The 24,331-nt window shown below is 45.3% G+C and overlaps 7 protein-coding genes across 10 annotated transcripts; 4 read left to right on the top strand and 3 right to left on the bottom strand.

The window, feature by feature from the left end:
- Positions 1-100: 100 nt before the first annotated feature.
- Positions 101-2,391, top strand: betaggt-I (geranylgeranyl transferase type-1 subunit beta). The gene is made up of 4 exons (XM_001356687.4): positions 101-252; positions 461-575; positions 661-811; positions 1,200-2,391. The coding sequence occupies exons 2-4, from the start codon at positions 463-465 to the stop codon at positions 2,133-2,135; spliced, it is 1,200 nt and encodes a 399-aa protein (XP_001356723.4). The 5' UTR covers positions 101-252; positions 461-462; the 3' UTR covers positions 2,136-2,391.
- jet (F-box and leucine rich repeat protein jetlag) lies at positions 2,158-3,860 on the bottom strand. Of its 3 annotated transcripts, none has more exons than XM_015180631.2 (2): positions 2,994-3,856; positions 2,158-2,612 (listed from the first exon to the last, which is right to left on the bottom strand). In XM_015180631.2, the coding sequence occupies exons 1-2, from the start codon at positions 3,728-3,730 to the stop codon at positions 2,444-2,446; spliced, it is 906 nt and encodes a 301-aa protein (XP_015036117.2). In that variant the 5' UTR covers positions 3,731-3,856; the 3' UTR covers positions 2,158-2,443. The 3 variants fall into 3 exon arrangements, with proteins under 3 accessions (XP_015036117.2, XP_001356722.2, XP_015036116.2); XM_001356686.4 differs by having other exon boundaries at positions 2,473-2,844; positions 2,994-3,860; XM_015180630.2 differs by lacking the exon at positions 2,158-2,612 and adding an exon at positions 2,703-2,914 and having other exon boundaries at positions 2,994-3,858.
- A 1,907-nt stretch (positions 3,861-5,767) lies between these two features.
- On the bottom strand, positions 5,768-6,597 carry Jon25Biii (Jonah 25Biii). The gene has a single exon (XM_001356685.4). It carries the CDS (start codon positions 6,569-6,571, stop codon positions 5,795-5,797), a length of 777 nt encoding a protein of 258 aa, XP_001356721.3. The 5' UTR covers positions 6,572-6,597; the 3' UTR covers positions 5,768-5,794.
- Positions 6,598-8,264: 1,667 nt separating this feature from the next.
- On the top strand, positions 8,265-9,168 carry LOC6902988 (histidine triad nucleotide-binding protein 3). Its single transcript, XM_002132674.3, has 3 exons — positions 8,265-8,637; positions 8,706-8,896; positions 8,965-9,168. The coding sequence occupies exons 1-3, from the start codon at positions 8,448-8,450 to the stop codon at positions 9,004-9,006; spliced, it is 423 nt and encodes a 140-aa protein (XP_002132710.1). The 5' UTR covers positions 8,265-8,447; the 3' UTR covers positions 9,007-9,168.
- An 844-nt stretch (positions 9,169-10,012) lies between these two features.
- LOC4816804 (protein phosphatase 1L) lies at positions 10,013-13,209 on the top strand. Of its 2 annotated transcripts, XM_033379439.1 has the most exons (7): positions 10,013-10,142; positions 10,224-10,674; positions 10,804-11,262; positions 11,318-11,903; positions 11,958-12,221; positions 12,294-12,346; positions 12,422-13,209. In XM_033379439.1, the coding sequence occupies exons 3-7, from the start codon at positions 10,886-10,888 to the stop codon at positions 12,735-12,737; spliced, it is 1,596 nt and encodes a 531-aa protein (XP_033235330.1). In that variant the 5' UTR covers positions 10,013-10,142; positions 10,224-10,674; positions 10,804-10,885; the 3' UTR covers positions 12,738-13,209. The 2 variants fall into 2 exon arrangements, with proteins under 2 accessions (XP_033235330.1, XP_001356720.2); XM_001356684.4 differs by having other exon boundaries at positions 10,064-10,674.
- A 580-nt stretch (positions 13,210-13,789) lies between these two features.
- On the bottom strand, positions 13,790-15,375 carry Rack1 (Receptor of activated protein kinase C 1). The gene is made up of 3 exons (XM_001356683.4): positions 15,178-15,375; positions 14,861-15,072; positions 13,790-14,516 (listed from the first exon to the last, which is right to left on the bottom strand). The coding sequence occupies exons 1-3, from the start codon at positions 15,284-15,286 to the stop codon at positions 13,881-13,883; spliced, it is 957 nt and encodes a 318-aa protein (XP_001356719.2). The 5' UTR covers positions 15,287-15,375; the 3' UTR covers positions 13,790-13,880.
- A 1,729-nt stretch (positions 15,376-17,104) lies between these two features.
- On the top strand, positions 17,105-20,748 carry mts (protein phosphatase 2 catalytic subunit mts). The gene is made up of 4 exons (XM_002132672.3): positions 17,105-17,456; positions 18,945-19,508; positions 19,577-19,767; positions 19,861-20,748. The coding sequence occupies exons 1-4, from the start codon at positions 17,355-17,357 to the stop codon at positions 19,931-19,933; spliced, it is 930 nt and encodes a 309-aa protein (XP_002132708.1). The 5' UTR covers positions 17,105-17,354; the 3' UTR covers positions 19,934-20,748.
- Positions 20,749-24,331: the final 3,583 nt, after the last annotated feature.

The raw sequence follows: 24,331 nt of genomic DNA, 5'->3' as shown, positions 1-24,331 counted from the left end.
TTTTCGACAAGAGTACTCTCTTTTCTGGATTTTTGTTCTTAAATAAGGCTTAAAAAGTAGAAAAGCAGGTGCACCAGTGTGACCCTCTGAAATATACCAAAATATACCGTCTCATTGATTGTGTCACCCTGGCACCACTGGCAGCCGTCAAGAAGCAGCTGTTGTTGTTTTTTTAATTGTGCAAAACCCAGATAAAAATATCGTTCCCGCAGGGCTATATTGCAATGCAAACCGGGTTATTATAAATAAAAGGTAAACGCTAGACTATTTAAATGCGTACGCGTGCCAGCGGACGTTCACTTAAAGCGCACTCTTGCTCCGAGCGTGTGCTCAGAGAAACTTCCGAGAAAAGGCCCAACGCCGCGCTTAGTCATATCAAAGAACACTCACTCACACCCTGAAAACTAGTTCCTATCCAGAAGTTAATCAATATCAATAACCACAATGTCCTACCACATAGATATGGAAGACAACAGCACAGAGCCGGAGCCCGTGCTGCTCTCGAAGCATGCCAAGAATCTACTGCGCTTTCTCAATATGCTGCCGGCGCGCATGGCATCGCATGATAACACCAGGTGAGAGACAGAAAGCAGTGTGGAAGGATCATCGGGAAAGAGTCCTTCCAGTCCTACAATTGCATTCATTGCTGTTCTCACACAGGAGCACCATAGTGTTCTTTGCCGTCTGTGGTCTAGATGTACTTAATTCGTTGAACTTGGTGCCACCGAAAATGCGACAGGACATCATCGATTGGATCTACGGCGGTCTGGTGGTGCCACGCGACAACGAGAAGCGATGCGGCGGTTTTATGGTGAGAAAACAAACAATACCCCCTTATCTTTATACGTGGACCAACGCCAGACACTGCGGTAGACCTTGTCGCATCCTCAATGCCCCCCGAATGTATTGGTTTTGCGCTATTTTTTGTTTACTCCGGCTGAGTATATACAATTCTCATTCTCCCAAAAAGAAACAAATTATCCGAGAAGACCCAGAAAGTTTGTTTTTGCGTCACATATCATGATATGTGTTCATATGTGTTGGCATTCCTTCATTTGCGCAGCAGCTCGATTTACAACTCCCTCCCGCTCACGCTCTTCGTTTTTTATCACGCCAGACCTTATCAGCAAACCGTCAACAAGCACAGCACAGCCCACTTTGAGATAAATCAATTAATGGATCCGATCCCCTCTTTTCAGGGCTGTCGTGCTATGGTGCCGCTTACCGAGAATTCAGAGGTATTGGAATGCATGCGGAAGTATCAATGGGGACACCTGGCCATGACGTACACCAGCATTGCAGTTCTGGTCACGCTGGGCGATGACCTGTCGCGCCTGGATCGCAAGAGTATTGTAGATGGTGTGGCGGCGGTGCAACGACCAGAGGGAAGCTTCAGTGCCTGCATCGATGGCAGCGAGGATGATATGCGGTTTGTTTACTGCGCCGCCACCATCTGCCACATGCTCGACTATTGGGGCGATGTGGACAAGGAGGCTATGTTCCAGTTCATCGAAAAGAGCCTACGCTATGATTACGGTTTCAGCCAGGAGCTGGAGGGTGAAGCGCACGGTGGTACTACCTTCTGTGCGTTGGCTGCTCTGCAGCTGAGCGGGCAGCTGGATCGCCTGCATGCTGCCACACTGGAGCGCATAAAGCGCTGGCTCATCTTTCGCCAAGTGGATGGATTCCAGGGACGACCCAATAAACCGGTGGACACATGCTATTCCTTTTGGATTGGCGCCTCCCTCTGCATACTGAATGGCTTCGAACTGACCGACTATGCCAAGAACCGAGAGTACATACTGAGCACGCAGGACACATTGGTAGGGGGCTTCGCCAAGTGGCCCCAGGCAACGCCAGATCCATTTCACACGTACCTCGGTCTCTGTGGCTTGGCATTTACAGGTGAGCCTGGACTCAGTGCTGTGATGCCCAGCCTGAACATGTCTATGGCCGCCTATGTGCATCTACAGCATCTTCACGAAGTGTGGCGTTCCAAATCCAATGAGGGCAAGGAAGACCACGATCTTACTTTATCCAGCGCCGTCCAGCAGCAATTGAAGCTGGTTGAAGACGGTGAAGCGAAAGCAACGACTGCGACTACCTCAACCTCGCCATTGATATCAGCACAATGAATGAATGGGAAACCGGAAGGAATTCGCACAAATTCACACACTATTGTATTTATATTGGCCTATTTTAGCCACGCTTTTATATTACATATATATTACATATTTTATTGCAGAGTTCGTGGCGGCTGAAATCACGAACTACTGGCTTTATATAGGAGTAAATAGATTTATTGTACAGCATAAACTAATGTTAACATTTGGTATGATTAAGCCTAAAAGTAAATTAAAGCGTCCGATGCAGTGGCATGTATTTACAGAGCAAAACCTGTTCCATGTAGCCTCGAAAGCCTCCTCAGTTGAGGAGAGATCTCTCACACCTGCAGGAACAGCCGATGGTGCTGGCTGGCTGGCAGATTGTAGCCCATGCTGGGTCGGTCCAGGTGCACTCGTCCGCGCAACGGAGCCAGGACACGCTCGGTAACCAGAGGACACCGCTGCACCATCAGCGATTGCAGCCGGGGGCAGCTCTTGGCCAGTGCACTGCGGGAAAGGGACGAGAGAGCAGAGAGGGCGAGTTTTTTTGGAGGACTAGTAAACAAGAAAATCGCTGGGATAGAAGTCGTTCAGATTGTAGGCATTGTGGGCATTGTCCTGCCATGGCCGGTCGATGTAAAGCCGTCGCTGGCGCAGCGGGGCCAGAGAACGTTCCGTGACCCGCGGACAGCGTCGGATTTGCAGTGTCCTGAGTCGCAGGCAGTGTACTGTCAGAGCACTAGAAAAATATGCAGATGCGGAAATGTGCAGTCGGCAAGCAGCCTCACAAACATACACAACACACAGCGCTACACACGGGCAAGTAAACATTCACTAAAAACAAAATATGGGTAGAAGACCCACTACCCCATTTCTGGGATTACTTACTGCACTCCATAGTCGGAAATGGCCACGCAGCCCATCAAATTGATGTGCTCCAGCTCCCGGCAATAGTTGCCGATCTGGATGAGCACCTGATCCGTGACACTCGGTGTATGGGCCAGCGACAGGACGGTTAGCTTGTTGAGCTTGCGGAAGAATATGATCAGACAGCGCTCGCCAATGGCACCGCAGTGGGATATATCGAACTCCACCAGCTTGCTCTGATGCAACGTCAGGGCATCCACGGCGCCGGTGGTTAGCCACTGGCACTTGGACAGTTTCAGAATCCGCAAGTCCTTACACTCCACTATAATCGGCTGCAGCGACAGAGCCGTAATGTTAACGCATTCATTGAGATTTACGGCGCAGAGACGGTGTTTATTTTTGGTCAGTAATGGGAGCAGCAGATCATCGGTCAGCCACTTGCAGCATGCCAGATGCAACACCTCCAACCGACGGCAGCAACGGGCCACCACCTGGAAACCCAGATCAATATTTCTTGTATTGTTGCCGGACAAGTGAAGCTCCTGGCGCTTTTCCAACGCTGTCTCTGCAAAACGTCGTGCTGTTTGCGAGCAACAACGCAAATTGAATAGGTCCTTTAGCGACAGGTAAATGGACATATGTGGTATGAGCACATCCTCCCAACAGATGTCGAACAGTTCGATGCAAGTTAGTGTTCTGTCCCTGTTTCCAGCCATGGCCGCTAAGTGGGCTTCCTCCTCGACATGTAGACTGCACATGCGTCCGATTACGTGATATCTCTTCAACCCAATTGCGATTTCTAGGCACCTCCTGTAGGCGATTACAACGTAATTCCACTGCGACCTTTGGTTTTGTTGTTTTTTCTTTGTTTACAATCTGAACAGCTGTTGCTTCAGTCACTGCCAGCCCACGCGATAGTCTGCTCATCTCGTCTAGCGATGGGAGTCTGATTTTAAGCGATGGCGCCCCAAAATACTCTAAATCAAAGCAACGAACCATACAAGGTGGTCTCGTCGGGAGCCGAAGCTCGTTCGTGTTGTCCCTTATCGTCAGTGCGTTTTTGCTTGAAAGGTTGTTCGCGGACGAATTTTTTTATAAAGTTTTAACCCTTACGAGCCACCAACCAAAAATGACGTATTGCACTTTTTGCCGAATTCATGTTCCGGGAGTAAAATTTATTCATGTTCCGAAATGTGCATTGAAGCGGAAGTTGTGGGAGCAGAGCCTCGGGTGCAGCCTTGGCGCTAATTCTAAAATTTGCATATATTGCATCATGTAGCGTAGCGTGTGACGCGTGTTATAAAATAAACATCGTTCTCATCAAAATCTGTGATATGGGATGCATACCTAATCAGATTTGCCACATTTCTTGTAATGCTTAGCCACTTTGTTTCTAGGTGATTTGAATATATTTTGGTGCCCAACGGTGGGAGTTGCTCGTCTTCTTCCAGATGGAAGTAAATGGAGCTTTGGACATCGGTTTCAACTTTGTCCATATCCTTCTCCATTAGGAGCTGATCCACTAACTTCCTTCTTTTATGAATGGGCGCCTTTTTGACTGTGTCCAGTTGCTGTTTATGCTCGCTCTGCAGGGAGCTGAGCCCCGCCATATGCTGGGGATGCTGTTGTTGCTGTGGTGGCATCCTGGGACCCACACCGACACTGGACGGCCCCACCTTGGAACTGGAATGCTTGGAATGCACCTCGAATTCCATGTCTGATGACGACATGGACACGATGTGGATCACGGTGCCAGATAGTGCCTGAAATATGTCCGGCAAACTCTAGACGGGCGTCGTCAGCAGTTTACGCAGGATTGGCCAAGGTTGGCTGACGCTCACTCCCACGCTTGGGGGATCTCCAAAGCCGACGCCATGCTTATCGGATATATCCAAGAATATCCATGTTGGCCCGGAGGACCACAATTGAAATTAATATTAAACGACATTTTCACACATTCACAAACAACACAACGCGACGCTTCGAAGAGATGAGAATGGGATGTCTGCGAAAACTTTTGGCGGACAAAGTACTGGGTCCCGTCTATAACTTACTTACAGCGTAAAAATTGGCGGGACCACCGGTTGCCAACCCACGCGATAGCGGTGGGAGTCTGATTTTCATCGACGTTCAAGGGATATTCAAATATTAAAACTTTTCAACAAATCTGTTTCATTTATGAAGCAAGATCTACTGGATTTATGGTTTAATAGGACGTATCTACAAAATGATTCTATATATATCTGTATTCCAACTATGAAAATAGGCGAATCCCGGCGTGGCGAGCATATCCCGGCTATACTAAGCGGATGTTGACATTAAGCTTCCGGGGACATTTTTGCACTTTTGACAGCTTATTTTGAATCGACTTATCAAAATGTATAGCTCGAATTCCCTCCTTCAGACCATCATATCTAATCGAGAACGTTTTTAAAATTTACAATGATCTCTTGAATGAATGAATGAATTTCCAAATTAATCTTTGACTAGTGTGTAGACAGAAACCGATTATCATTTACACAATGTTTAGATTATTCATTTAAGTACATTCTACTTAATATGATGAATTTGCCACTAGTGCATGTTTGTCCCCATTGATCTTGATATAAAGGCCCTTAATTTGTATAAGTGAATGTGATACCTATGATAAGATAATCAGAAATTCAGGATTGAAAGGATTTCGAAACTACAATGGTAGTTTTAAACGATTCTGTATAGAGCATTAACGATTGTTTTCATCCTTATATCTTAATGAAATCATTAGTATTAGAATTAAAGTGCTCAAAGTATAGAAATGCTTTCAATGTTCGATTTATTTAGAATTAGTAGGAAATGCCAGTGTGATCACGGATCCAGTCCAAGTGGTAGGTGACACGCTGGAAGCCAGCGGGAGCTCCTGACTGGCAGCCGTTGCTGGAGACGAAGTTGCTGACACCGACCAGTTTGTTGCCGTCGTGTGTGACCAATGGGCCACCGGAGTCACCGCCGCAGATCGATTTGCCATCGACGGTCCGGGTGCAGATGATGTTATCTCCGACGGAGCCATAGGTCCAGCCGCACTCCTCGTTGTGAACGATCTGCAGATCGGCGCACTGGAGCCAGTCGGGCAGGGGACTGCCATCGTAGGTGCCGCCCCAGCCGCAGGCGACGGCCCACCATTCGTTGTAGTTGTTGTAGCGATCGTTGTAGCTGGGCAGCTCCACCTTATTGACCATGTGCCAGAAGTCCACGTGGGGAATGCGGATCAGAGCGATGTCGGCGTTGTTGTGCTTGATGAAGTTGCTGTTGCCAACAGTGTGGGTGAACTGAGCGTTGGTACGCCACGTGGCACCGAAGTAGACGGTCACGGAAGCAGCATCTCCGATGCAGTGCTCGGCAGTCAGGACCCAGTCGTGGGCGATGATGGAGCCACCGCACCACCAGCCGCCGCTGAAACCAAGTCCAACGGTGTACGGAGCCTTGCCCTCAGGAGCGGCATAACCGTTGGTAACGCGTCCCTCGATCTTGCTGGACTTGGGCAAGTCCTTGATGAATACCTTCTCATCGAAGGCCGAGGCAGAGGCCACGGCCAAAGCCAGAATAGTAATGAACACCTTCATGTTGATGTCAGCACTTGCTTCTGCCATTTCGGCAGCGGTCTTTATATACGCCGTCTCGGTGCCCAGGTTGTACCTTTCCCTATCTTTGATTGGTTCGTAAATATTCAAGCCTCAAGCCTCCCATAACGATGTCAGTGATAAGAGTTCAGAAGAAGCCACTTACCGTTACGTTCTCTGCATCGTTCAGCTGCGATTTTAGCACACTTGAAGGGCTTCCATAAAACTAGACGTGCATCCTTTTATTTTTTCCTATCCTAAAAAGTACTACCCTATAAAGTGTATGCAGTATACGAGTATACTAGGAAATCATATACATAATTAAAACGAGGGGGAACGTTGTGAGTTGCTGCGGACAAATCTAATATACCCTTATATTCATTTTGAGTATCGGGTATAAAAAGAACAAAAAGACAATACTCAGTCCAAGCTGGCCTGCCTGCCAGGGTACTCAACGTTTCGATGATAGAAGCTAGAGATAGCCTTTCAGAATTCTTTTTAATAGATTTATCAAAATTGGTAACTCATATTCGAGTTCTGACCATCCTATCTAATCACCTACTTACGTTTCTTAAATTTACAATGTTCTCTCAATTTAAATGAGTTTTAGATTTGGTCTTAAATTAATTTACAGGAAATAATAAATATGGTGATTAATTTTCTATGTGTGTGTGTTTCCCTTCATATTGATAAGCAGACAGAAATAAACAAACAAACAGTAAAAAGGTAGGAATATAGTGATACCAGCTAATGACCAGATGGGCTCCAACAACAATTCAATAGAATGGAATATAAAAGGGATCCAGGAATCAGGGACATGGTAAACAATAATTGGTAGATATAGAGCTAGTAATACTAACTACTTTGCTTAGAACACGCGTTATTTAGCCCACACATTCTTCTATTTGAAGTTGAGTAAATATTCATTTTAGAACACCACCAAATAAATAGTCGTATGGGCATTATTGCTCCATTCACTCACATGTCCTCATATCCAACTGTTAATTGTGCTCTCGTATAGTTATGTACATATATATCTTCAACTGTGAGCCAGAATCCTCCTTAACCCGTAAAATAAAAAGAAGAAAGTTTCTCAACAGAGGGAACCAAATTGCTGTCTTATCTATTTGAACTTTATGTACGAAATATTCAGAGTATATATATTTGTATGCAAAAATTTCCCAAGAAATCTATATCTAGATTGGATCTAGATTTATATACAGAAAATAAATCAAATGCATGAATAGGTACGAAGTCATTATTAATATTTCAAAGCAGCTTGAAAACAGAGCATTAAGTTAAGGAAATAGGGGGAATACAAGGGTCCAAACAATCTTTTGACAAGCAACAATATGGTTTCCGATCATATACAGTGAATAGCGTTTCGCCGCAGTTGAGGAAAAAGATATCGTGGTCTTTTTTGGGTAATTCTGGCGGGTGATTCCGCTGTAGCAATATTGGTCTCTTCGTCCTCTCGGGAGGGATGTCCAAGGATCAAAGATACTTCTCAAGTCATATATATCATGTTTTCTCCGTTATTTGTGGTCTGATCTGACCGTTCCATGGCTGGAACTTAATTGGAACATTGTCGGTAATTCATATAATGCTAACAAATACATAATTGTACATGCACATCTATATTCTGCATGATTATTGACTGAACTCAAGCTGTTTACCAGTTTAAATAGAGGGGCGTTTAATAGGTTAAGAACGTTTTTAATCGAAATATATCGCCGGGGGCTGGTGCGCAATTCATTAACAAACAATTGCACTATTAATAACATTAAAACAAATACGAAGGCACAGCATTTATAAACACACAAGGCTACAACTATATGGATTGAGTAATTGCGTGTAATTGCTGAGAAATCTAACAACGATGGCGACTGATAATTGCCTTTTTTGCAACATTGCCAGTGGCCAAGATGCCGCTACGAAACTAGAGATTGAAACGGACGAATTTGTTATTTTTCGAGACATTAAACCGGCTTCAACACACCATTACTTGGCAGTGCCAAAACAACATTATGCCAGCCTCAAGTCTTTGAACAAATCCCACGACGGTTTGGGTAAGAATTGTTTTGCACATAAATAGTTATGTAATGGCATTAACAGCATTATCTCCTTTTCCTTTCAGTCACACGCATGGAAGAGGGCTTGAAAAGATTTTTGGAAGATAAAGGAATAAGTGAAACGGATGCATTGTTCGGCTTCCATTTGCCACCATTTATTACAGTCGGCCACCTACACATGCACGCAATTGCGCCTCGTTCGGAAATGGGCTTTTTCGCCAGAATGATGTTCAGGCCGTCAGCATGGTTCAAAACAGTACGTACATTCATATAATATACACTTGCAGTTTCTAATATGTACATACCTATATTACTATACAACAGACCAATGATGCGCACCTTTATCTTAGAAGCAAAGAAGAGTAACAACTGCTTTCCATACAAATATTTGTATTATAATGCTCATTCCCCCTTGTTCATCCTAAACAGTGATTATTTTAATGGTACAAAATATAAAAGAAGCAAAGTTCCACAAAAGCAAAGCCAAAAATATACTTATATGTGAGCTCCTTTACTGAATTAGAGAAATAGAGTTCATAATTTAAGCAGAAGAGAAAATTAAAGAGCAGCAAAAAAATAGAGTTTTTTCGTCGAGCCAGGAGCTGGAGAGGGTGGCATTGGACCGCTGAACGATCAGAAACTACAATTTATGCTGCATATACTATACCTTAAAAATGCAATAAATAAACTACTTTGATTTGTTTGTTGTTTATTTTGGTTTGAAAGAGAGCAACAATGAAATAATTGAGAGAGGAATAATCATTGTGAAAGCCAAAAAGAGAGAGCGGAAGAGAGCCCTCAGCATATTTGTGTGTTTTTGCGGTCTTCATATGTTGCCATCATTTTATTTCATTTTCCATTTCGTTTTGTTTTAGTTCTTCTGAACGTCGCGTGCTGCAGCTCTTGTTTGTGTTTTCAATCTATATTATTATTAATATTTATTGTTTGTTAAATTGGTATGGATCGACATCACAGGCGCTCGTTAAGGAGTTCTGCAGGTATTTTTCTAATCAAAATATAGTCGGTATACAGTTATACAGAAGTACAGTTAATGGCAAGCAGAAGCAAAGGTCAAGGTAATGCGGAAAATTCTGGTTTAGCTTGGCAACTCATAAACAATTTCATATGTTTCCATTTTCCCCCTTCGCGCCACGAACCCCACAGCCATTCGTACAGACCTCTCCGGTCGAGAGAAAGAGTATTTTCTGCCCCTATATATCGGAAAGAAAAATATCAGACACATATCGAAAGCATAAATTCGAATTCAAAAGTTTATCCGAAAGCGTTGGTCTCGCAGTTTTCGCAGTTTGGGGGCAATATACCGGGTCTTTTTTATGCACAGGTAAAAAATATGATGATCCTACAAAAGTAATAAGTTAAGTCAAGTTGTTATCCTGTTTAAATAAAGGGGGTTTAAGGAGGCTAAGTTGGTGTTTTCATCGGTATATTTACGGTATATTTCGGTATATTTGCTCGATAAGTCCGGTCAACAAGTGCTGCGGGTTTGTTTTCTATTTAAATCACTTAAAACGAAAGCGAAACGAACCAAAAACGTGTATTAACTTGGCATTGTTTTCGACCAGACCAGCTGCTGCAGTGCGTGGGGAAATATTTATTGCGACATAAATGCAGACACATACACGCACAAACATATGACAGATGTGCGACGTGCTTGAATAAAATACATATAGACGACTCGCACACACACGCAGGCACACATACACGTAGTGCGGATGTTCTGATTTTATGCAAGAAATCGAGCTATAATAAGAATCTGAAAATATATTAAAAATATAATGCCAAAGAAAGCAGGCGAGCAACGAGCACGACAAATAATGACAGAGGGAAAAAACGAAAAGCGTCTGTAAGCAACAGCAAAAAGGGACAGGAACGATACGTAAAACAAAACGGGAACAGACACAGGCAGCGCAGTGAAAAATAAGAAAAATTCATAAGAAAAAGTGATATAGCAGATCCGATTCAATTCCAATTGATTCGACCCGGCTGACGTGCAGCGCCAAGTGTTTCTTTCGAGTACGTTTTCGCAATGGGGTTGGAATTGGGTTGAAAACAATTCCAACCCTATGCTAAATGGTTTCTTTATTAATCTGTGGTGTTCCTCTTCATTTCATCCCTCCTCCTTCTTCCAATGCATCCTCATAGCTGATTCAATCGCTTACACGGGCCCAAATCATCTGCGACCTACATCTGAGAGACAGCAGCAGAAGAAGCAGCAGCCCTTCCCATGGACGACGAACTGGAAGATAAGGTGTTCTATCAGACGTACGTTTCCCACATGAAAATCCTTTCGAAATTTGCGGTGGGCTTCTCTTCCATCAATTCCCCACTGGCCTACATATGGAAGCTGTGTCGCCTTTATGTCCTCCGGCCGGAGGTGATGTTCTGCGGCCTCATTCTGTTTATCTTGTTGGTCTATTTGCAAGCGGTAGATGTGTGGAGTCGCAGCATTCTGGGACGTATCCAGGCCTCGTTTGGCCGCCAGAAGGCCGCGAAAATGATGGAGATGTCGGCCATGGCCGGCGACCATCAGAGCTGGGAGGAAGTTAAGCAGCAAAGCTCAGCCTTTGCTGTGCTCGGACGCAGACCACGCATGGAGGATAGGTAAGCACATGCAGCACATCAGTCCTTCAAGCTAATCCCTCTTTTTGTTTCCCAGATTTATTCTTGAGGAGAACATCAACAACAACACGGGCGTCTCCTTCTTTGCAGTCTTTGATGGCCATGGCGGAGAGTTTGCCGCTGATTTTGCCAGGGATGTGCTGGTGAAGAATATCTACAACAAAGTGATTGAGATGTCCAAGCTGTTGAAGACCGAATCTGGTCCGGGAAACTATGACAAGAGTCCCTATCTGGCTCGCAAACAGAGCGGTCGCAAGGATACCGCCAACAAGGAGAATACAGAGCCCGGCGCGTCATCCGTTTCCCGTCGCGACAGTCTGCGCAAGGCCCACAGCACCACGGCCGATTGCAGTGCCCTGAAGCAGAAGACAACGGAGGCATCCATTGCCGACATTTACACGGCACAGCTGAATGTGGCGATGCGGGCCAGCGGCAATACGGCGGCTATGGGCTCTTCGTTTCTGAACAACAATAATAATGCACAGAATGGTGGCGCAAACGCTCCGCCGCCCGAACTCGAGGCTAAGTGCTACATCGAGAACGGACGCATAAACTTCGGGAAGCTCATCACAGACGAGATCCTGTCCGCCGACTACAAGCTGGTGGAAAAGGCCAAACAAACGGTAAGTTGTAGTAGACCTCAGAAATGTCGTTTAGTCTTTTGATTCCGTTTTTAGACCAACATTGCAGGTACCACAGCCTTAATAGCCATTGTTCATGGCACTAAACTGATTGTCGCTAATGTGGGTGACTCTCGGGGCGTCATGTACGACTCGCGTGGTATAACCATACCGCTGTCTTTTGACCACAAGCCCCAGCAGGTGCGTGAGCGTAAACGGATACACGATGCCGGTGGGTTTATTGCTTTCCGTGGGGTTTGGCGCGTGGCCGGAGTCTTGGCCACATCGCGTGCAATGGGAGATTATCCGCTGAAAGATAAGGTTCGTAGGAAATGATGCTCATTAAATGATTATGGCGCTCTAATTTTGAATGGGGTTTTTCTCTCCATATAGAACCTAGTGATTGCCACGCCTGACATACTGACCTTTGAGTTGAACGATCACAAGTGAGTGCCACGAACCAGAATCACACAGATTATGACGGATTCTTATCAACCTAATTCCTTACTTCCGCATTCCAGGCCCCGCTTTCTGATACTTGCTTCTGATGGGCTCTGGGATATATTCAGCAACGAGGAGGCCTGCATCTTTATCCAAGACCACCTCAAGGAGTCGGACTATGGGGCCAAGTCCCTCACAATGGAGTCGTACAAGCGGGGCTCCGTAGACAACATAACCGTCGTGGTGATTGTCTTCAGGAATGATGTCTACAAAATTGGCGGGACATCGGCGGGCAAGGTGGCAGACACTCCTGCCGCTGCTGCTGCTGCTCAACCGTTGGCCAAATCCCCGTCCGTCGCTGCTGTGCAACGCTCGAATTCAATCAAAACCAAATGAGGAAGAAGCCCCCAGAGTGCCTGCTAAGAGTTATAGGAATCTTTAGCTTTCCCCCTTGCCTTGCCCTGCGCTCCACTTCCCCGTCCCTACATCCAAAATATCTAGTTAGGCGAGATGTAAAATTCGTTTGTTAAATGTTAAATGAATCCAAAGGCAGCACCACAAGCATCACACCATCACACCACCACACCATCCGAATCACACATGCACACGGAATAGGAGAAAAGGTTCCTTTTCGAATCCCATTTAAGGTTGTTCCATTAGTCAAATGTTGTTTTCGCATCCTCCCACCAGCGCCACATTGCCCCTGTACTTTGTTTCTAACCACACACACGCATACACAAACACGATACACACACCCATTGTCGGACGTAATTATTTATTTAAATTATTTGTTATACGATACTTGTAAAAATAGAAACATTTTCTAAAAGGTGTTTAAAATAAAGAAAGCATTAGAGAATGCAGAAGATTCTTGTCGTGTCTTAAGGGGAACAGGCGAAGTATTGAGCTTAAATATAGAACCTGCTTTCTTTAAACCGATCGGAGACCTACAGTCTGGAATAGGAACTGCAGAGTTGCGAACAGAGAGCAGAGAGCGAACAGCTATTATAATTTTATAGCAACCTGCTTTATTTGTTCATATCAAGCAGCAGACAGTTTCACAGTGATCTCGTACCCGTGCTTCTGTCGCGAGTACCTTTTTTTGAGCTCTCTGACTCTGCAGACTCGGGCCAGAGCGAAAACCGAATGTGCATTTTTTGGCATACTTGGACATACCCTTTTAAACTGCGTTGGTTGAAGAATAAATCTAGGCAGATAGTTTCAGATGGAAATCTTCTTGAAAAGTTTCTTAGCAAGAAGCTTTGATAGTTTCATAGACGCCTGCTCTTAGAGATTCATAAAAATTATCATGGTTTCATAGCAGGGAACTCTTTAATTTCTTAGCAATCAGCTGAAAATTCTAAAACCACAAATATCTCTCACCTCTCGTTACTCTCCAAGTCTTCTTTTCTGATCACTATTCAAATTCTCCCATAAATAGAAACAAATTCCGCTTTATAAAGGACGCTTAATATTGTATTTTTGTTTTCGCTTCAACAAATCAAATGGGCGACCAGGGCATAGACATAGTCCAAGAGCTTAGTGAGCTGATACAGACACTTGCCAGACGCGGATGGTGTTGTCAGAGTAGCCGGCGAACAGAGTCTGGCCGTCGGTGGACCAGGCCAGAGACAGGCACTGGGGCTGATCGGCCTTGGAAGTGGGCGAGACGACCTCGGGGCGCAGCTCCTCGACGGTCTTCTTGCATGCCAGATCCCAGATCTTGATGGATGGGCCGTAAGCGACGCACAGCCAGTAGCGGTTGGGCGAGAAGCACAGGGCATTGATGATGTCGTTGTGCTCCAGGGTGTACAGGTTCTTGCCGTCATTAAGATCCCACAGCAGAGCCTTGGAGTCCTTACCGCCGGAGGTGCACAGCGAGCCGTCGGGAGAGACGGTGACGGTGTTCAGGTAGCCGTTGTGGCCGTGATGGTTGTTCTTCAGCTTGCAGTTGGCCAAGTTCCAGACCTTGACGGTGCGATCCCAGCCGCAAGACACGATGATGGGATTCGAGTGGTTGGGCGAGAAACGCACGCACGACACCCAATCGGTGTGGCCATCTTCCTGGATGGTGAACTTGCACTCGGCCAGGGTGTTCCACAGCTTGATGGTCTTGTCCCGAGAACCGGACACGATCTGACGGTTATCAGCCGAGAAGGCCACCGACAGCACATCCTAAAATCAACGGAGAACAGCCATTATTAGTTGTGGTATCACAATGGGTGCGTTCTTAGGATCAAGTGGGATGGGGGATTTACAGTGTTTGCCTACTTACGACAGAGCCTCGAGCAAATGAGAGGGGACGCTGACTCGGCGGAGAACCGTTCATACAGATGTCAACCAGAAATTCTGCCTCGCATAGGCGCAATAATTTCGATCTGTACATGGCAATGGCACTCTCTCTTTCCTAACCGCACTCCTAACCTTACACCGGCCATTTACCAGTACAGATCTGATTTTTTGTTCAATAGCAAATCTCATTTCCCTGAGCAACTAAATTAATTGGAAACTTATCCCACCTTGGTGTGTCCCTCGAAGCGGCGAGTGGTCTTGCCGGCAGCCAGATCCCACAGACGAAGGGTCTGATCCCAGGAGCCGGACAGAGCGTAGTTTCCATCGGACGAGAGGACAACATCGCTGATGAAGTGGGAGTGGCCGTACAGGCGCTTCTGGGGATAGCCGTAGTTGGTATCCTCATCGCGGGTCAGCTTCCAGACGATCAGGGTCTTGTCTGCAGACGGGTAAACACAACATTAGATGAGTCCTTCGGATGGCAGAGATATCTGCGGATTTGTTTCAGCTTCGGCATTCGCGAAAGCGGCTTCCGAGTACTTGCCACGGGAGGCCGAGATGATGGTGTCGGGATCCTTGGGGTTGGTGGCGATTTGGGTGACCCAGCCATTGTGGCCGATCAGGGTACCACGCAATTGCAATGTCTCAGACATTTTCAGTCAATTAAATATTTGCAACGGGAGCGCAATTGAAACACGTCCAAAGGCGCTGCAAGCTGGCAGAAAAAGAGGAACATCCGGCCAGTGTTCGACACGTTGGCAAATGTCAAAATGGGAATAGTGCTGGAAGACGCACGGGAAATACCGAATAGAGTTTATTTTGTCGACCTTGTCCAATAAAAAGAAGTATTTAAAATAAACCAGCCAAGTATAAAACAGGTTAATTAATCGGATTAAATTATGTGGGTAGGGCTGAGAGATCTATCTCGCTAGTAATGTTCGACGGAATATCAAAAAACGAAGAATATTTTGCGGGTATTTTTCGGTATATTTAAAAAATGTCAAAGTGACAGCCGTTCGTTATCGAGGAACTGCCAGCACCAGCGATCAGCTGTCACGATTTATCGAAGCACTGCCATCTCAATTGCGGAACAAAACAAAGTAATCTTTATATTAGATTTGTGGGGTGGGCGAGATTTTCCCTTGGACGGCCGATTTAGACCGATTTAAAGCCATTAATCCGACCACAGAGCAGACCATCGCTGAAACTGGGCTACCGGCAACACCATCGCCCTAAAGCCAGCCGAGCAGTCAATGTGGTGCCTGGTTTCGGTGGCGGCCGGCGCTGCCCTGGCCAATCACGCAGATGTCGCCAAGTACGTGCCCTGCATCTCCCCAGCTACGACAGACTGCCGGAATGTACCACTTCCGGTGTCCAGAAAGAATATCCGTACCCAGGTGTAGCTCTGTCTCCTATTCTACGGCGTGTATCCGGCCAACGTCTGTATATCCGCCTTCTGGCGCTGTGACGAAAGGACTGTCCTGCGAATCAGTTCAGCTGGTAGTCAGTCGTGGGCAGCGACAAGGCTCTGATCTGCTGCAAGCGGCCAGGAGACTTTCAGTGTCCCATCAACAAAGTGAGTGGAAAGACTCGATATGTCCCCAAAGTTCTTAAACTAACAATATCCTACTCCACCTTTCCACAGCATCGCATATCGGCCAAGCAGATCAATGAGATTGTATCAACTCATCCCAAGCCCAAAACTGTTAATCTCCTTGATGACAGTCCAACGGTGGACTCCGCTTAATGTCCGGTCCGTCGCCTTTGCCTGCGAATCCGTTGCCAAAGTCTCTCTTTGATGATGATCTGGAAGATGACTTTTTAAGCTAATTTTCGCCCAAGCCAAAGCCACCATAACAAAAACTTAAATCCTCCCTATTCGATGACGTTGATTAGGATATATGTAGATGATATTTTTGCCAAGCCATCGATGCAGCCGAACAATCACTCGGAGAGATTAGTTGGAAAAAGCTCTCTGTTTGATGATGACGACCAGGATGATGTCCTTGATTTGTTTGGCTCAAAGAAAACAGGGTATACAAAGGTCTATACACGCACCATGTCTTCAAATACCAGCAACATTGCGACTGTTTTTTTTAAACTATTTTGTTTAAGCCTAAAAACTAGCCAATCTTGTAGAACATTTCATCAAATATACAAATTTAACAATATAAACAAACGACTATCCCTTTTCGTTTTTTTTGTTTGCCCATTTTCGCTAAAACCTTTTTATACGCAAAATGCAATAAAAGCAATTGGTTAAAATAAGCCAGTTACGTAGAAAATTGATTTAGTAATCGTATAAAACTATGTGGGCATGTCTAAATGTTTTATATAGCTGAGAATATTCCACGGAAGATCAAAAACGAGGAATATGTCATATATAACTTATTTTTGTCAGTATATTTACGATATATTTTTGAAATGAGACGGTATGTTTCGGTATATGTCTGAGGGTCTGACACAGGGGGTATATTTGATCGATAAGTCCGCGGTCACACTGGTCGTCGGGAACAAAAAATACGAAGAAAAAATTGCTTTATTCAACGAAATTTTGCATCAATCTATTGAGCGCAAAATTTCAGACGAGAGCAAGTGTAAACGCGGTCAGCAATCTAATTTGCGTGGATAATATATTTCTTTCTTACACCCGGTTAATAAAAAAGCGTCAAAATTGAATCGACAAAGATTGACGAGTCGTTTCCTTCCACCACAACTGCGATGGAGGATAAAGCGACAACAAAAGATCTTGATCAATGGATTGAGCAGTTGAACGAATGCAATCAGTTGACAGAAACACAAGTTCGCACCCTCTGCGACAAGGTAAGGGATTTTAGCTCGCCCTAAAATCAAAGGTTTAAAAATAATTTTCATGATTGCATGCGAGTAATTTTTTTTGCAAATGGTGCTGCTGCTTCTGCGTGCGTCTACCTCTCTCGCTCGCACTCGCGCTAGTTCATGAATCATGACGCTCTTGCTTGCTTGCACAGTAGCGGTGGCGGCAGCGGCTTGCGTCGCCATATTGGAATATTGGTAAATTCCAACAGCCAAGCGGCCGCTATAACCTGCTCGAGTGCAAGTGAGACCAACATACAGTGCGTTGCGTGTGTGTGAATGCGACAACTAGTACAGCGCTTGGTCTAATGGGCTAAACCTGGGCAAAAGAGATATTTTTTGTATTGTACAATTACCCAGTTTGTTGTTTAATGACAGGGCATTGCGTGTGGTTGTTGTAGCTGCTACTGCACTTGAGGAAATTGGCAAACAACCTTGCCGCACCGCCCTCCTATCAATCAGCAATTGGTTTTTTTTCGCTGAGTAAATATTACTTAATGTTTTTGTATGTTGGTGTGCGGTGCTGCCTCTAGAATATGTATCTATGTGCGTACTTGGCCCCATACAAAAGCAGGTCTCGCATCTAGATAAATGCATATGCCAGTGTTGAAGTGTACTCTATTCTGAGTTTCATTCGAGGAATATTTAATTCAATTCGTCTCAAGCCATCTCAAAGAATTGTGCCGCTTTTAATTGTTATTAATTTGCCGATTTTACCGTTCAATGCCCACGCACACTAGCATTCTCTCGACACTCAAAAGCTCACACATATGCAAACAAACACTCAGAGAGTACAAATGGAGAGAGAAAGAGAGACCCATACAGATAACGATTCATTGATTTGGGAGTAAGTGGGGTTATGTTTGCGTCACCCAATATTTAGACTGTTCCCATTAATGGTCTCTCCCGCAGACGGCAGAAGAGTGTTCTATTCTTCTCTGACGTATCTTCCACTTTGTCTTGACCCGTTCCGCCCTCGCCCATTCCTCCAAAAGGGTGCTGGCCGCGAGCGAAGATAGACAGAAGGAGAGAGAGCAAGCATAGCATCCTCTGTTTCTCTGTGTGGGTGAGCGGCCTCGTGATGTGCTTTCAAATCCCCTTGCGATAGGCCTCTGGGGCAGGCGGAAGCAGCAGCCTCAAGGTAATACATATGGCTAAATATCTAATTGGCTCACGCATAGATCTTGCAAAGCGGCAGACGCTACGGTTCCGGTCCATCCCGGAACTGGTCTTGTCATCTACCCATCCATAAGCAGCAGTAGCATTCGTACAAAGAGACCAAAGAACGGGCATATCATAGATCTTGGCCCTGCCCTTACCCTTACCCTATAGCAGGGGTCTCTCACCCCTTCTTGTTGCTAGCTATTTTTGGCCTTTCTTACAGCAATGATATCATCTACTCGAGAACTACCATGCGAATGAATGAATGAACCATTTTGGCTGACTCTTTATTCATCTCTTTTTCCCCTTGTCCAGGCCAAGGAGATCCTCTCCAAGGAGTCGAACGTGCAGGAGGTCAAATGTCCCGTCACAGTCTGCGGCGATGTGCACGGCCAGTTCCACGACCTGATGGAGCTGTTCCGGATAGGCGGCAAGTCCCCTGACACAAACTACTTGTTCATGGGCGACTATGTGGACCGCGGCTACTATTCCGTGGAGACTGTCACCTTGCTGGTGGCGCTGAAGGTGCGCTACCGCGAGCGCATCACCATCCTGCGCGGCAACCACGAGTCGCGCCAGATCACACAGGTGTACGGCTTCTACGATGAGTGTCTGCGCAAGTACGGCAACGCCAATGTGTGGAAGTATTTCACGGACCTGTTCGACTACTTGCCGCTGACGGCGCTGGTGGATGGGCAGATCTTCTGCCTGCACGGCGGCCTCAGTCCGTCGATCGACAGCCTGGATCACATTCGGGCCCTCGACCGCTTGCAGGAGGTGCCCCATGAGGGACCCATGTGCGATCTGCTATGGTCCGATCCCGATGACAGGGGTGGCTGGGGAATCTCACCCCGTGGTGCCGGCTACACCTTTGGACAGGTGAGTGTTAATCGAATTATCACCGTTCGAGGAGAGGCATAACTAAATCCGGGACTATCCGTTCTTAGGACATTTCGGAAACGTTCAACAACACAAACGGCCTGACACTCGTCTCGCGTGCCCATCAACTGGTGATGGAGGGCTACAACTGGTGTCACGATCGTAATGTGGTCACAATCTTCTCAGCGCCAAACTATTGCTACAGATGCGGCAACCAGGCGGCTCTTATGGAACTGGATGATTCACTTAAATTTTCATTGTGAGTACTACCGGGAAAGATACAATAGTCTTCCTTTCTGAACGTGATTCACTATATCGTTTTTTTCCCCCCTCCTTTGTCTTTTCTCCGTAGCCTACAATTTGATCCAGCACCGCGGCGCGGCGAGCCCCATGTTACGCGAAGAACACCCGATTATTTCCTTTAAGCTGGATTGCGCTTACATTTAAACATATTACATCGCATTATAACAACAAGAACAACAAGAAAACCCAATATATAATATAAACAAAACAAAAGAAACGAGAAACCAAGCAACAACAAAAAGTATATAAATTAAACAACAAAATGGCAAATGCTGTTGATGATTAAGAAAACAGAAACCCAACAGATAATATTTAAACCTATTCTCGATGCATTTGTTTGAAACAATTCGAGAACGATGCAAAAAGCAACAGCCTTTGATCGTTCATCGTTGATTGTTGTTTGCCCAGAAAAATTCAAGTCGCGTTTCGGGGGCGACAAAAGATATATCAAAGATAGCGCAAGAAGAGCGAGGAATGGCGGAGAAGCAGGAGCAGGAGCAGGATGAAATCATGATACAATCCAATCAAACCTACCAACCTACCAACCAACCAACCAACCAACCAACCAACAACCAAGCAACAAGAACTACAACTACTTAGCTAAATTTGTTAATTTATAAAAATAACGAACTAAGCGCGCCGCCAGCAGAAAGCAGAAGCCAGAGCCCAAAATGGGAATGATGGATGGATAAACGGATGGATTATGACATGTGTGTGTGGGGATTTTAGGGAGGATGTGGGAGGGGGGGGGCCGAGGATATGACTATGACGAAGGATGAAGGACTAAGAACAACGGACATACGAACCCAGGACGACAGTAGACGGCAGCATGTGGGTGTAGCGCGAGAAGCATGAGGATATAGCAGGAGCAGCACGAGAAGCAGCAGCAGCAGCAGCAATGGGGATAAAGTGCGAGGCGGGCCAGCGATTCATAGAAACAAGAAGAAAAAAATTATATAAAGAAAATAAGGAAAAAGTTTAATATTACTGATTAAAATTACAAAAACAAAAAAAGCGAATAAAATTATTAAAAAAAAGCAAATAAAAAAACCACACCACAAAACAAAAAAGAAAACGATTAAAAAAAATTCATTACAAATTAAGTTCATATGTAACTTTAATAATAATAAAAGAAAACCACACAAAAAACACAACAAGGAAATTGCCATAATTCCCAAAACTAACGGTTCAAGGGAGGACAATGAATGTGGTTGCATTTTAAGAGAGAGAGAGAGCTTAAGAGGGTGCGGAATTCAAGAGCGAGCTTCAAAGAGAGGAGATAAATATTGTTGCCTCTTAGGGAGATTGAAACCTGCTCTTTCCTCCAAAAGAAACCTAAGAGCGAATACCGTTAGAAGTATCCATTATTTCTCAAAGCTGGCAATGCCATGCTTTGCCATTTGCCCTGCGGCTAACGGTAGTGTGTATGCGAGCCTGCCAAAGATAACACGACCGAAAAAGGAAGCGGAAGTCGGGCATCAAACGGCTCCCTAATTGAGACCACAAGACCAGACAAGACTAGACGACACGACAGGCTCTCGGACCGAGACCACGAGGCATCCATCGGCATCCCGCCCCCGAAAAACGATTCCAAAGTCAGAATCGAAATCAGAGCCTGGTCTCGGTGACGGTCTCGGGGCCGGGTCGCATTTGATTCCAAGGGAAAGCGAAAGCAAATCTTGGCAACTTTGTATAATTTTTGGAATATTTTAGCAGCCACACACAGTACTGTTTGTGTGTGTTTTTGTTGGAAATTCAAATTTCAAAACATGCTTGGGACCCTCAAGTACCCAAGAACTTGCTCCACACGAACCCGCACCCACACCCTCACTCCCCCAAAGAACATACTCCGTACACCTACCGAGACTTGTCATCTATCATGCCCCAACAAACCAGGAATGGATGCGAGGTCGGGGGCGGAGGTAATTGTCGCCATCGGGCCGGGGGGTCCTTGGCTGCTTCTGTGGAGAGTTTATACCAGGGGAGGGGGTGGTGGGGCTGTTTCTGTGGATTCTGGGAGGTTGGAGCAGATTGTATTTGTCGTTGGGGCAGCGACAGCCACTGCTACTGCGACTGCGACTGCGGCGTATGCGACATGGAAAATCCATTATCACGAAGTGAATTTTTACTGAAAAATTTACATACCCCCACAGCTCTCATCTCTCCCCTTCCCCCCTATCCCACCGCTCGCTCATATAAATGTGAAAATAAATCCTGAGTGCGTGTTGTTCGGGAGGAGGATGGGCGGGATGGTGGTAGAAGGATGGTGGGGATGCTGTTCGGCTGCATGGAATATAACCCACAGAAATATGTACAACTCTATTTGATGGGCCGTTATTAAGTTAAGGAATGCCACACACACAAAAAAGTTCTCTGCCAAGAATCATCCACCTAGCAAAAGATTGTATTTAATTAAAGGCATAAATTTAAAATGTATCCTACGCCTCCTCCTACCCCTGCAATTCGCCCTTAAGGCCTCTCCTAGATGATGGCCGAAAATGTTTGGACCATAAAACAAAAGTAAGTGAATCGGGATGATGGATACGGTTAAGGTTTCGTTTCGGGATGCACGAGAGAGAGGATACGCTTACGGTTTAGGGACCAGGAGCAGCAGGATCTGTGTAGAGGTAGCCTAAATATTAAAAATTTAAATGAACTGCTCACTTTTTACGATTTTGTCCTTAGTTTACGACTGTCTGGGGTGGGGCGGGGTGCTCTGCCTAAACAAACGTTTTTCGTATTTTTATCGTCTCTGGGTATGGGGGTAATTTTTGGGTTTGGCCGAGGCTATAGTGTATGGTGGTTGTGGCAGGGAGGGGGCTGCCATTCTCCGTGCAAGTATCTTTTACGATGCAAATTTGTTGCCATAAAATTGAAGAGTGTAGCCAAAAGTGAGGCGCTTTGCCTAAATAAACTTTGCAGACTACAATGATGATGATGAGTTGCCATTGCCCCTGGTTGATGATGATGATGCCTCGTCCGCCCGTTCAACCGCCCGCCACGTGCTGCCTGCCTGCCTGTCAGTCTCGATTTTCTCTCTGGCGAAAGGTTGAAAGGTCAGGCCTGGTTAGGAGCAGCAGCAGCACAACACTCACACGTTCAGGAAGGGTAGTATGGTGTAAAAAGGGGAGATCCTAGGGCAAGATTGGCTCTTCGTAAAGCGTAAACCGTACAGGCGGCAAATCAACGAAAATCGATTCCCGCTAAATACCCAAGTTGGGGCCTCCCCCAGTACCCAGTACCCAGTGCCCAGGAGTTAACAACGTTAACCCAGCCTCAACTTGGCAATATACAAAACTTTTTCCACTTCTCACTCCACGCCCCCCCTCTGGCTGATAAATCCCCAACGATTTGCGTCTCAGTCCCAGCCCCAGTCTGTCATCGTGCTTTATTTTTGTGCTATTCTTTTTCTGTATTGTGTATTCTGTATTTATTTAAATTCTTTTACACTTTGTATGCCAATTTCTGCTTCGTTTTCGGCTACTACTCGTAATCTATGGTATCTTACTTGGCAGCTAATCTACGAGTAACCTTAACTGAAAGCTATCTCCACTCTCTGATTAGATAAGACACGAGTAATTAGCGCGAGAGTTTAGATAACTTGAAGATTACTGCGGGTCAGCGAGGGGAATACAGTCGGACTCCTGTAACACAAACTTTTTTGGGCAAGAAATTAATTGGATTTCCCTAGCCATCTTACACAGTGTATTTGTGTCTCAATTTAATTGCAACTTAAATATTTAAAAAAAATATAGGATATTCTAATAGGTTGCCTAAAGGTTCACTATTGTACTAAAAATTAGGATAGTTCCAGGTCCATTGACCTACCACACTACCAGTAAACTAAGCATTAAGCAATACCATTCCCTTTCGAAGATGAATGTTTCAGAGAGGGAATAGCATTTCTTCTTTGTAAAGTAAATTAAAGGATAATAGAACACATAGATATAAAAAGTAAGTCAAAAAGTATATGATTTTGAAGGCAAGGGGGAACAGTTGGAAGGCCACGAATGTTAATGATGAAAATGAGAGAGTAATGGCCAGTTTCTCGACTTCGGGTTAACTTTAATCGGAATATTAAATGTGTCCGATAATGAAAATTCGATTTCCTCAAACTGTAAACGTAAACAGCAGAAGAGCGACATAGTATCTACGTTTTCTAGAAACTTTGATGGTTATAATACATATATAATAATAGCACATACTAGACACAAAAAATACTTTAAGTACCCCCCAAGCCCGTGACTTGATTTCAATAAAATACCACAGAATGTAACAGCTGCGGTCCACATTCGGCGTGTGTTGGTCTCTGGGAAGTTTCACTGTTGATTAAATCAGTAATTAGTACGACACCGGCCTCTACAGGCGCACATGTCGTCGAAACACACACTACTATCTCTATCACTGTTCCCACACACACACACACACACACACACACACATGAACTACAGATGGAACCACAGGCTGCTGCTGATGCTGCTGCTCTTTTGCTTTTACTTTTGTTTCCTTTCTTTCGTTTC

The sequence above is a fragment of the Drosophila pseudoobscura genome, chromosome 4 (genome assembly GCF_009870125.1).
Source record: "Drosophila pseudoobscura strain MV-25-SWS-2005 chromosome 4, UCI_Dpse_MV25, whole genome shotgun sequence".
Classification (NCBI taxonomy): domain Eukaryota; kingdom Metazoa; phylum Arthropoda; class Insecta; order Diptera; family Drosophilidae; genus Drosophila; species Drosophila pseudoobscura.
This window is presented reverse-complemented; position numbering and strand designations above follow the sequence as displayed.

Coding starts and splice junctions, on each gene's coding strand:
- betaggt-I (XM_001356687.4), top strand. CDS start 463: ATGGAAGACAACAGCACAGAGCCGGAGCCCGTGCTGCTCTCGAAGCAT. Junction 576..660: donor GCATCGCATGATAACACCAG/GTGAGAGACAGA, acceptor GTTCTCACACAG/GAGCACCATAGTGTTCTTTG. Junction 812..1,199: donor AGCGATGCGGCGGTTTTATG/GTGAGAAAACAA, acceptor CCCTCTTTTCAG/GGCTGTCGTGCTATGGTGCC.
- jet (XM_001356686.4), bottom strand. CDS start 3,730: ATGTGCAGTCTACATGTCGAGGAGGAAGCCCACTTAGCGGCCATGGCT. Junction 2,845..2,993: donor ATTTCCGACTATGGAGTGCA/GTAAGTAATCCC, acceptor ATATTTTTCTAG/TGCTCTGACAGTACACTGCC.
- Jon25Biii (XM_001356685.4), bottom strand. CDS start 6,571: ATGAAGGTGTTCATTACTATTCTGGCTTTGGCCGTGGCCTCTGCCTCG.
- LOC6902988 (XM_002132674.3), top strand. CDS start 8,448: ATGGCGACTGATAATTGCCTTTTTTGCAACATTGCCAGTGGCCAAGAT. Junction 8,638..8,705: donor CAAATCCCACGACGGTTTGG/GTAAGAATTGTT, acceptor TTTTCCTTTCAG/TCACACGCATGGAAGAGGGC. Junction 8,897..8,964: donor CGTCAGCATGGTTCAAAACA/GTACGTACATTC, acceptor ACTATACAACAG/ACCAATGATGCGCACCTTTA.
- LOC4816804 (XM_033379439.1), top strand. CDS start 10,886: ATGGACGACGAACTGGAAGATAAGGTGTTCTATCAGACGTACGTTTCC. Junction 11,904..11,957: donor TGGAAAAGGCCAAACAAACG/GTAAGTTGTAGT, acceptor TTCCGTTTTTAG/ACCAACATTGCAGGTACCAC. Junction 12,347..12,421: donor TTTGAGTTGAACGATCACAA/GTGAGTGCCACG, acceptor TCCGCATTCCAG/GCCCCGCTTTCTGATACTTG.
- Rack1 (XM_001356683.4), bottom strand. CDS start 15,286: ATGTCTGAGACATTGCAATTGCGTGGTACCCTGATCGGCCACAATGGC. Junction 15,073..15,177: donor CATCATCTCGGCCTCCCGTG/GCAAGTACTCGG, acceptor ACCCGTCTGCAG/ACAAGACCCTGATCGTCTGG. Junction 14,517..14,860: donor GCTTCGAGGGACACACCAAG/GTGGGATAAGTT, acceptor CGTTGATTTTAG/GATGTGCTGTCGGTGGCCTT.
- mts (XM_002132672.3), top strand. CDS start 17,355: ATGGAGGATAAAGCGACAACAAAAGATCTTGATCAATGGATTGAGCAG. Junction 17,457..18,944: donor TTCGCACCCTCTGCGACAAG/GTAAGGGATTTT, acceptor CCCCTTGTCCAG/GCCAAGGAGATCCTCTCCAA. Junction 19,509..19,576: donor CCGGCTACACCTTTGGACAG/GTGAGTGTTAAT, acceptor ATCCGTTCTTAG/GACATTTCGGAAACGTTCAA.